General features: G+C 51.2%; 1 protein-coding gene across 2 annotated transcripts; it reads right to left on the reverse strand.

Annotated features, from left to right (window-relative positions):
* Positions 4,500-5,501, reverse strand: G0S2 (G0/G1 switch 2). 2 transcript variants are annotated; one of them, XM_003357604.4, is made up of 2 exons: positions 5,329-5,501; positions 4,500-5,181 (listed from the first exon to the last, which is right to left on the reverse strand). In XM_003357604.4, the coding sequence occupies exon 2, from the start codon at positions 5,149-5,151 to the stop codon at positions 4,840-4,842; it is 312 nt and encodes a 103-aa protein (XP_003357652.2). In that variant the 5' UTR covers positions 5,152-5,181; positions 5,329-5,501; the 3' UTR covers positions 4,500-4,839.

Here is an 11,106-nt window from a genome sequence, read left to right on the forward strand (position 1 = left end):
TACTAGGAAAAGGAACAAGGAAGCATTGAACATACAGAGAAGGTGGTGGGTTCTAGAGAAGTGGCTGGAATGGAGAAATATATTCCCTGCTTGGTGGTCATGCCAAACAGCATCATCCTCGCATCCTGTAATTGGAGGGGACCTCAGAGATGGTATAAGTGACCTCCCTCCAGGTCCAGAAATCTCCTTTCTAGTTTTACACCGTCCCTGACATCCTTTGCTTGGGCGCTTTTAGTAAAGAGGGGCGTTTACTGTATATTACAAGGCAACTCATTACGTTTTGACTTGTTATTATGATTTCTTAATGATCTAAGATCTGTTTTCTTGTATTCCTACTTGCTAGTTTTAGTTCTGCATTTTCAAGCCACATAAAATAAGTGTATTTTGTTGGACTTTGTTGGACAATATAGCGGCCCTTCAAATATTTGGAGGCGAGATATACACACACACACACACACACACACACACACACACGCACACGCACACACACACACACACATATGTATATATGTCTTTTTAGGGCCACACCTGTGGCACATGGAGATTCCCAGGCTAGGGATCGAATCGGAGCTGTAGGTGCTGGCCTACACCACAGCCACAGCAACGCGGGGTCCAAGCCGTATCTGCAACTTACACCGAAGCTCACAGCAACACCGGACCCTTGACCCACTGAGCGAGACCGGGGATCGAACCTTCATCCTCATGCTGGGTTCGTTACCATTGCGCCACCACGGGAACTCCCAGAAGGTGCTGTTTTATAGATGAGGAGAGAACTGAAGTAACTTGAGGGATCGAGTTTATACGTAAACTGGTCTGAGGTCTTAGAGCTATAGCAAACAGAGGAGTTAAAGCCAAGCAAATCCAGGCACTCTGACTTACTTGGTGTCCCACCTGCCAGGCTGCAAAATAAAACAAAACCTACCTCTTCCCAGAGTTCCCGTGGCGGCCCAGCGGTAACAAACCTGAGTATCCATGAGGACGCAGGTTCAATCCCTGGCCTCACTCACTGGGTTAAGGATCTGGCATTGCTGCGAGCTTTGGTGTAGGTCGCAGACGTGGTTCAGATCTGGTGTTGCTGTGGCTGTGGTGTAGGCCAGCAGCTGTAGCTCTGATTCAACCCTGAGCCTGGGAACCTCCATATGCCGTGGGAGTGGCCCTTAAAAGACTAAATAAATAAATAAAATTTAAAAAACAAACAACCCTCCCCCCCAAAAAACCCTACCTCCTCTTCCCTTCTTTTGGACTTTCTACTTCTATAAATAAGGTGTTAGTTTATTTTAGCAGCCCTGTCACAAACTCTTGTTGGGTTATACTGGGCTTGTAATCAGTGAAAATACCTTCATATGATCTACCACTAGCATACACCTTCATAATTTTGTGGTCATTCAACTGATTTTTTTGGACCTAAAATCTGTGCTGTATCTTCTTCCCTATTCAGTTTCAGTTGCTTAGCCTCAGTGCATGGTTCTAACCTGTTAAGTGCTTTTGAATCCTGACCATCTTAACTCTGCCTCACAAATAGAACAGGTAAGTATACCTTCTGTCACTTTGCTGAGGCTGCTGATAAAATCGTCAAACAGGATAGAACCAAGGACCGTTTCTGTTCCTGTGCTGGGAGAGGGACTTAGGTTTGATCAGAACCAGACATAGTCTTTCTAGACTGCCTCAAAATCTTGATGACGAAACTATTAAGCATACTATTTTCCTTTAACCCAGGGTTCTCAGTCTTGGCCCTACTGAACTTTTGAACGGGAGAATTCTTTGTTGTAAGTGATAGCCCTGTGCATTATAAGATGTTCAATGGGCAGTTTCATCGTGGTGCAGCAGAAACAAATCCAACTAGGAACCATGAGGTTGCGGGTTCGATCCCTGACCTTGCTCAGTGGGTTATGGATCCTGTGTTGCCGTGAACTGTGGTGTAGGTCGCAGATTCAGCTCAGATCCTTCGTTGCTGTGGCTGTGGCGTAGGCTGGCGGCTACAGCTCTGATTCGACCCCTAGCCTGGGAACCTCCATATGCCATGGGAGTGGCCCTAAAAAAAAGACAAAAGACACACATACACAAAAGATGTTTAATGGCATCCTTAGCTTCAACCCACTTGATACCATCAGAAGTCCTTCCTTCACTATCAGACAAGCAGTAATGCCTTCAGACATTTTCAAATGTCTCCCCTTCCCATTGAGAACCGCTGCTTTCACTTATAAGTAGATTAATTGAGAAAGCAAGTATGTATCAAGAACTTACTAATTGCCTAGGACTTGACAATTTCATTCACTATTAAAGAGAAAGATGTCAAGAAGATCTTATACCGTGAGAGAGATAACCGGCTCCATAAAACAACTAGGAAGGAGTTCCCTGGTGGCCTAGTGGTTAGGATTTGGCATTATTACTACTGTGGTGCGGGTTTGATCCCTGGCCAAGGAACTTATGCATGATGCAGGGATAGCCAAAACAACAACAACAACAACACCGGGGAAAAATGTCTATTACTGTATGATCCAGTGTGAGACCCAGACTGACCGGTAAGAATTCAGAGAAATGAGATCAGTGGGTCAGAAAAGATTTCCATAGCTTGGATTTGACTGGTTTGGGTAGTTTGAACATGTATAGGCATGGGGCAAAACCTTGAAGCTAAAAATATATGGGCCTTTCCTCTATATTTAGGCAAATGTGAAAAAGATAAATATATTTAGGCAAACCAAAAAATGTAAGCATTACCTTCTAAACCAAAAACTGGAGGACGTGATTTGATAGATAGTTTGACAAGAGGCAGAATATTTGAAATCACACCTCTCTTGGGGAATTTGAGGTATATGATATTGGAAGGTGTGGAGCTCCTGGGTGGGCAGGCATTCCATTGCGAAGAGTAATGTGCACAAAAGTGTAGCAAACAGAAGGGGAGTTCCCATTGTGGCTCAGTGGGTTAAGGGCCTTACGTTGTCTCTGTGCTCAATCCCTGGCCTTGTGCAGTGGGTTAAGGATCCAGTGTTGCCACAAGCCACAACAGATGCTGCTTGGATCCCTTGTTGATGTGGCTGTGGCATAGGTGGAGCCTACAGCTGGTGGCGTTGCAGCTCTGATGCCCTGGCCTGGGAACTTCCGTATGCCACAAGTGTGGCTGTGACAAAGGGAAACAAATGACCAGATGGGGACTAGGAGGGTCCTGGGGTTCATCTGAGCAGCCTGAGAAGTCTAGAGGGAGGGCTGAGAGGCGAGCAGGTCGTGGAGACGCAGGAAAACCTGGCACGGGAGTTGAGGCTCTGATGGGTTTTGAGTGGAGGAAGAACGGCACTGAAGGGAGGGTACCCCAGCCTGGCAGTGGATGTTTGGGGGCCAGTGTGCTGGAGAGTGCAGGAGGTGGTCTGACACGTTGACAGCTGGACCAGGTGGTGGGAGAATAATAAACCTAACAGACAAGGCACTTGCGAAGGAGAACTGGAGGAATGAGTGTGGGTGAACTCCTGAGAGATTCTGGACGCTTCAGGTGAGGCTGTGTCACCTTAATATAAGGTCAAGTTTCCCATTTGGGAAACTAGGAGGACAGTGTTTCCACTGATAGTCTTCTTTCCCCTTGATAAATCTCACCTTCTCCTGACCCTGCTTTCATGTGGAGTGATAAGGATCGATTGGGGGCAGAGACAGCACTTGCTCCGGGCCAGGAACACTGGGTAGAATTCGAGCTGGCAGAAATAAAACGGAAGGGTTTATTGCGGAAGAGGGTGGTGGTGGAGCGAGTCTGGGCATCGTTACGTTTAGCGAAAATGCATGGCTCTTGATGGCGAGAGTGACACATCTGCACCTGGACAGGGCAGAGACGTATTAAAATGGAGAGGAGAGTGGCATCAGGCCCATGTCCCTTGCCACCTCTTTAAGAGCCATTGCTTAAAATTTCCGGAGCTGACACTGGACTAGCTGTTACTACAGAGCAAGCGCTGTCCCTGGAGGAAGAGGACTCAGGCCTGGGATAACCAGTCTTTTCTCCTTCTAACTTAGAGTTTCTTACTGTGATTTGACTTTGTGAGGAGGAAGGCTGGGTAGAGCCAGATAATCCAGTTAAATGTTCTTGGGAGGCTGTTTTCCCTCTTTGCCTGCCAGCTAGCCAGTTCCCGCCCCCCGCCCCCCTCCCCACTAAAATGCAGTTAGCAAGAAAGAGGCATCAGTCATGGGAGCCTCTGGTTGTGCAGGTGTGAGATGGCAAATAAGTTTTCTACCCTAGAATTCATCAGTGTCTCTCACTCACTCTAGCCCAGAAGTTGATCGATCCTCTGCTCTTCAAATGGTGAGTCCAGTGGGACTTAGAAATACGTTCCTCTCGTCCCACTGGTAACACAAAGCAAAAACAAATCCTCCACAGACTTGTAAGCATGTAGCATCCACATGGGAGCCCTGGGCAGGGAAGCAGGTATGGCCTGATCTTCAGGCGACCCCCTTCAGCAGCATGCCCGGCCCCCTACTGCCCGCCCCAGGGAACCGTGCTGCTCTGGAATCCGAGGCTGAGATAAAGTACAAAACGGTTTTTATTTCAAAATGCACAAGGGTGTTCACTGAACACCCACTGAAATCATTATCATCATCACAGTATAACAATAATAACGTAGACAGCACTTCTCGGCCTAGTGCAAAGGGCCAGGTAACTCCGCTCAGGTGCCTCGTTCTGGACTGGGCCTTCCGCGGTGCTGCACAGCAGCAAAACTCATCCCAAACGCCTTAGGGTGGATCCGAGTGTCAGTTCAGTTCTAGCACTCAGGGGCTTCTCAGAAGCAAGTCCAAACGTAAGGCGACGCTCTGGCTCGCCCTCCTCGCCGTCTCTCCGCCACCCTCCGCGGCCCCGCAGGGTTCCTAGGAGGCGTGCAGCCGGTGGGAGAGGGCCCGGCAGCCCCGGCCCGTCTGCCGCCGCTTGTCCTTCTCCAGCTGGGCCGGCTCCGGGGGCGCCTTTCGCTCCCGGGCGGCCCGCAGCTCGGCCACGGCGGCCTCCCGGTCCCGCAGGCGGCCGGCGGCCGTGAAGGGGCTGCACACGGTCTCCATCAGGCCGAGCACCGCGCCGAGAAAGGCCAGCAGGCCGCCCAGCAGGTACAGCTTCACCAGCTTGCGGCTGGGCTTGTGGGCCATCAGCTCCTTGGCCAGAGGCATCAGCTCCTGGATCGTTTCCATCTCGGCTCCGGGCTCTCGGGCCGGGGTGACCTGCGGGGGCAGCGGAGCAGGGAAGGGGCCCGTTAGCCACCGGGGACGGCTGCCGCCTCCTGCGCCGCCCGCCCGCGGCTCCCTCGGAGGAGGCCCGCAGACCCGGCAGCCCGCCCGAAACCCCGCGTCCTTCGCCGCTGGCTTCACCTGAAGGCCCGCGCGAGCGGGAGGCAGCGCTGGCACAGCCGGCAATCGCCGAGGGCGTGGGTCCCGCGCCTCCGCCTGCTCCGCCTCCGCAGCCGCGGCTCTTCGGGATGGAGACGCAGCAACTGGCCCTGAGGACGCAGCAACTGGCCCCGGTCAGCGCCCCGGGGCACTTTATAGTTTCCCTCCGAGCCCCGCCTCCCGGGCTCCGGGCGCTGGGGCTGCTGCTGCGAGAGCCGGAGAGGAGGGGGAGGAAGGGGACGGGGAGGAAGAGCAGGGGGAGGAAGCGGAGAGGGGGGCGGGGGGGGGGTGGAAGCGGGCCAGGGACCATGAGGGAGGCGGCCGAGAGCTGTGCCCGAGGGCGCTGGGGCTGCGGGGGAGGGCGAGCCAGGCTGCACGCGCGCGCGGACGAGGACCGGCGGCCCGGGCAGGTGTCCGCATCCGTTGGCGGTGTGGGTGGGCCAGAGCTTGCCTCGGGCCAGGGGGCAGTCTGAGAAGGACCCCTTATGAGGACACCCGGGGTGCTCCCCAACTGAAAAGTCAGTTTTTATTCGGAAAGTTTGTCATCGTCCCACACGTGTAGGGATGAAGGTAGAAGGCAAGGGTCTCCAGGCTGTGGAAGGCAGTTTGTCCTTGGACTTTCTCCTCCTGGTGAAAAGTAGGCGCTTGCATTGCTAGAGCCGTATGACAGACTCGTTGAGAGTGCCCTTTATGCATAGATGTGCGTTTACGTGTGTGTGCGTTTGTATGTGTGCTTCTGCGTCTCAGGGATCTGCCATTAAATCCAAATTGTCCTCGTTCCGTTTGGGAAGTGCAGTTGGGGCCTGGGAGGAGGTGAGCATGGAAGGGATAAAAGTTTGCCTGCATCTCATGCTCTCCTCGGTAATTACACACCGCTTCCCCAGATCTGGGGCCACACAGCTGTACCAGCTCAGCTTGGCATAGAAACAGTTTAGGAGCAGAAGGGTGGGAGCAGACAGTTTGGGTAAGAGGCTAAAGGATAGAGAGCGTTCTTGGAAGCATGAGGAAGGTAGGGTTGACATTAACCAGGATTAAGCATCATCCACCGTTATGGGGGGTGTTCTGGCTTAGCTTGGATTATCCACACCCCAGAGTCAGCAAGTAGGGGAAGAGGAGAGACCTCTTCAAGTACAGCCAGGGAGCCAGCAGGGAGAGGAGGGGAAATCAGATGGACGGAGAATTGCAGAGGTCGGTGACGCAATCTTACAACAGCCTGTGCACGTCCGTCAGGCCGGGCTCTGCGGGCAGGAACCCAGGGAAGGCTGTTTCAGGGAGCACATATTTGGGTCGTTAGAAATTGTAGCCAGTAATCTTTCTTTGGGGTCTGAGGCAATTTTCTAGCCAGTTTAATTTTAAAAAGGCAGTAATAACAACTGCCCTTCGTTTTGGCTATTAGTAGTTCAGTTAGTAGCGTTTCTGCGTATGGACTGGGCAAGGTGACCTAAAGAGCTTCTTTGAAATTCTACATTTTCGTCTGTGCACGAGCAGTCGAGGTGACAAGGGGCCAAATAGGGATGATTCCTAGAGGCTTGTGTCCCCTGCCTATTATTCTTTTTAACCTTGTCAGGCAGGACAATTATGTAACAAGTCAGATGAATATGAGTCTTGACATTTTCTTTGAATCTTCCTTGTGATTTTGGAGAAGTCTCTAGTAACTGGCAGAAATGATCTATGAGCTTTCTCAAGATCTGGGAGACTTTCAAACATTGCGGCTTCTGGGAGAGGCTGTGCCGTGCACCTCAAAATTGGGGCTTTCACGTGGTTTCCGCTCTGAAGGTGAGTCAGCCCTTTGGAGCTTTGGACCCAAAACTCCGAAATTGACTCTTCAGCAAGCATTTCCGGTATTTCTGTAACTCGAAGACGCAAACTGCACATGGTCCAAGGTCAGCAGGCTGTCATTCATCTGGGGTTCCCCCTTCATGTGGTTGGCCGCAGTAGGACACATCACCACCTTGGGTGGGGTCCCCTCTTCCCCTCTCTGATAACCCAAGTTTGACCCCCAGGCCCTACCAGCTTGCTAGGCAGGGCTGGGCAGAGAGGGCGGCTCACGGCACGGATTGGGGTCGCTGGTGGATTTGGTGTTCCTGGGTTAGCTGGTTGCTGGGGCTGAGTGCGAGATGGTGGGACCAGAGGGCTGAGGAATCCAGGGTCACCTCACACCTAAGAATTTCTGACACAGTTTCTCTGTCTGGGTGGCAGAGAGAACCCAGTGTGTAGAGTAGGAGTTTGGCTAGGGCTTGGCAAACTAAGCACCTGCTTTGACTGTGCTGATGTGTCCTTAGGGGCGGAAAGCCCTGTGTTGCATCATGCTGGTCAGACACAGGTTGCAGCCATCAAGGTCAGATCAGCCGTAGTCTGGCCAAACCATCACAGTTTGCCTGGGGCTGAGGAGTTTCTCCAAGATGTAGGCCTTACAGCACTGCAGCTAGGGCAGTTCTGGGCAGACTGGAGCCCTTGAGTCTATCCCAACATGGAATTCTTGCCATTTCTAGGCAGGCAGGAGTGGTCAGTTTAAAATTAGTTTATTTTGCTTTCTAAATTCCTCCTCTCTGGAGTTCCCATCATGGCTCAGCAGGAACAAACCCAACTAGTATCCGTGTGGCTTGCTCATTGGGTTAAGGATCTAGTGTTGCCCTGAGCTGTGGTGTAGGCCACAGACGTGGCTTGGATCCTGTATTGCTGTGGCTGTGGTGTAGGCTGGCAGTTGCAGCTCTGATTGGACCCCTAGGCTGGGAACTTCCATACACCACAGGTGTGGCCCTAAAAAGACAATTGATCGATCAATCAATCAATCCATTTCTCCCAAACGTTAAAACATTCAGAGCTATCAGCAGAAGAAGCAATCACACAGGGGCAACCGGTGGTCCGAGGAGTAAGTACAGAAGAGGGTACAGCTGTTCCAACAACTGTGCCGAGGGGTTTGAGGGAACAGGGGACAGAGGTCTTTTGGATGGTTAGTTGTGTATAAGCCTCCATTATTCATGTTATTATTTTGTTACCAGCTCCTTGCTACCAAAGTCACTGCCCACTTCTGCGAACCCTTTGTTGCACAGATGGGTTCCTACAGCCCAGGAAGTCATTCATTCTCGTTGCGCTGCCTCGCTTTTGCTCCCCTTTCTCTCCCTACCTGAAGTGCTGTTCCCTTTCTACTCCGACTTCCTCCCTTCAGGTCATGTGCTCCAAGAAGCCACCGCTGCTGTGCCAGCACACCCTGCTCTCGCCTTTCTGTGAATTCCAGCTACCTTTCTTTGGGGCTTGTACCGTGCAGGTTGGCACTGCCTTGTGTTTTGTTTCCCTCAGCGCTCGCATCGTTTCCTGCGGCCCTGTCTCTGCAGAGGGCCAGATCCTTGCACCTTTCCTGGTGCGGACATGTAATAGGGGTCCAATCAGGGCTAGTTATAGGGACCTGAAAGCCAGAACTGGGATAACAGTTGCAAAATGAATGAGTTAAGACTCTCTTGGGAGGTTGTTTTAGGCACAGTGACTTTCCTTGGCTCAGAGCCTTGGGCTTAAAATTGCCCAAGACCTGGCACCTCCCCTCTGCCTCCCTCACCTTTCACTTCCACTCCCAGCTTTGTGTCTGACATTGCAGCCCTCAGCTCACTCTCAGGCATCCCTCCGCCCTGCTCCCAGGACCCCAGGGCCTTGACACATCAATACCATGGAACGGACCCTTCACAGACATTTTCCCTTTTTTTGGTCCCTTGTGGCTTCTGGCCAAGCAGAGCCACTAGCTTCCCAAGCAGACAGGATGGGCCGGGAGCAGTGTCACCCTGCTGCCCACACAGCCCAGCCCAGAACTGTACTTGACAAGTGTGAATCTGCACAAGGAACCTCCTCCAAGCTTAAGTGCTAACTGGACTTCAGAGTACAGGGCTCTGGAGTCAAATAGATGCGGGTTCCTTCAAGTCCTGGCTCTTCTAACCAGGGTCTGACCTTGGACAAGTGACCTAACCTTTCTAGCCTGCATGTCCTAGTCTGTAAATTGAGGGCGATGTGGTGAGCCCTGAGCTAGGGCCCTGTGAGCGGCTTAGGGGTCTGGTGCAAATGAAGCCGTTGACTCAGTCATTATTTGGTTCCTCTTCAGTTGTCTTCGCCTTGTGCTCCATGGCAGCAATTCTCGTGGTCCTTTATCCTAGCCTAGGATGGTGGGTTTCCCTTAGGTGACATGTAGGCAGCGGTGAGGTCCGGAAACTGTTGAAGCCAGCCATGTATCAGGTACTGTGCCAAGCATAGCTATAAAAAAGCAGAATACAAAATTGTCCCTGCCCTTAAGCAGTTCCTAGTCAAGCGGAGGATGGAGGACCCAGACATTAAGTAAGTTATGAGGGCATATACCAGGGTGAGCACAATCACGGGCGTATACACCCGGTAAACCAATCCAATGAAAAACGCACTGATCCAGTTTGGGGAGGAGGCGGTCAAAGAAGGCCTGAGAGCAGATGATGTCCGAGCAGTTTAGGGTATTGAAGGATGGATAAAGTTTGCCAGGTGATGGGGGAGGGAATAGAAGCTTTGGGGCTGGGGGCTCAGGAAAGAGAAGGACCACACGTGAAGAGGGAGGATGCACAAGAACACACCGCATGGTCCAAGAGGAGCGAGATGAAGCTGGCATTAGAGCACAAAGGATGAGTGCGGGGAAATGGCGAGAAAAGAGGAGGAAATAGTAGGAGCAGGAAAGGAACGACTGTGTAAATGATCATTGATGCGCCTGGGACGGTCAACCATCCCCTTCTTCTAAAAACACATTCTTCTTGGTTTCCATGATTTCATATTCTCCTCCTTTTCCTGCTGTCCTATTCTGGGCATTCCTTAGTTCTTCTTCCCCCTTTTGCTTTTTATCCAACCCCTAAATACCAGCATTTTTCAGGACTTGGTCCTGGAGCCTCTTTTCTTATGCTGCATGCTGTCTTTGGGTGTATTCCCAAGCCTTCCATTACCGCCTCTGTGTAGATGACATACAGATCTGAGCTCTAAACCTATGTATCTATCTCCCCGCCTAGATTACATTTCCACTTGCATATCTTGCAGGTATCAAGCTTACCAAGTCTAAAGCCAAATTCAGTATTTCTGCCCCATAAACTGGCACCACTAGCTTTCTTAGTCTAGGCTTTACTGTTTACCTAGTAGCTCAGGTACTAAATGTGGGAGCCATCCTTTACTCTTCTCTCTCTCTCGCCTGTCATATGCAAACAGTCACCGAGACTCATCATACTACCTCTTAAATATCTCTTGAAGTTATTTACTTTCCATTCTCTCTGCCACCTTCCTGGTCTAAGCCCCCATCATCCCACCTAGACTGTGACAGGAGTCTTACGGCTGGTCTCTCTGATTCAGGACTTGACCCATTCAGTCCAATCCAGTCCAATCCACTCCAATCCAATGTAATCTTATTTTTAAAAAAAGCACACTTGATTGTGTCACCTTTCTCTTTAAAACCCTTCAGTGGATCCCCAGAGTGCCTTTTGGATAATGTCCCAGATTCTTAGCATGGCTTACAAGTTCATTCCTGATCTTGTCCATCTCAGTTTTACCAGTTTCGTTATATATGTAAAATTTCCCTCCACCCTTGCGTTCTAGGTGTCACCGCAGTTCTTTCGTAACTTCAGCTCCTTCCTCATGTTGTTCCCTCCCCTTGGGACACTTTTGCATTTTCCCCTTGACCTTGAGAACTCTGACTCATCCTTCTAGTGTCCCATTCCTCCCACGTTCTCAGGGAGGCTGGCCTACTGCTCAGATGAGGCTAGTTCCTTTTGCTAC

Source organism: Sus scrofa, chromosome 9 (assembly GCF_000003025.6).
Source record: "Sus scrofa isolate TJ Tabasco breed Duroc chromosome 9, Sscrofa11.1, whole genome shotgun sequence".
Lineage (NCBI taxonomy): Eukaryota > Metazoa > Chordata > Mammalia > Artiodactyla > Suidae > Sus > Sus scrofa.

What these genes read in the sequence shown, in the direction of transcription:
- G0S2 (XM_003357604.4), bottom strand. Translation starts at nt 5,151, where the DNA reads ATGGAAACGATCCAGGAGCTGATGCCTCTGGCCAAGGAGCTGATGGCC.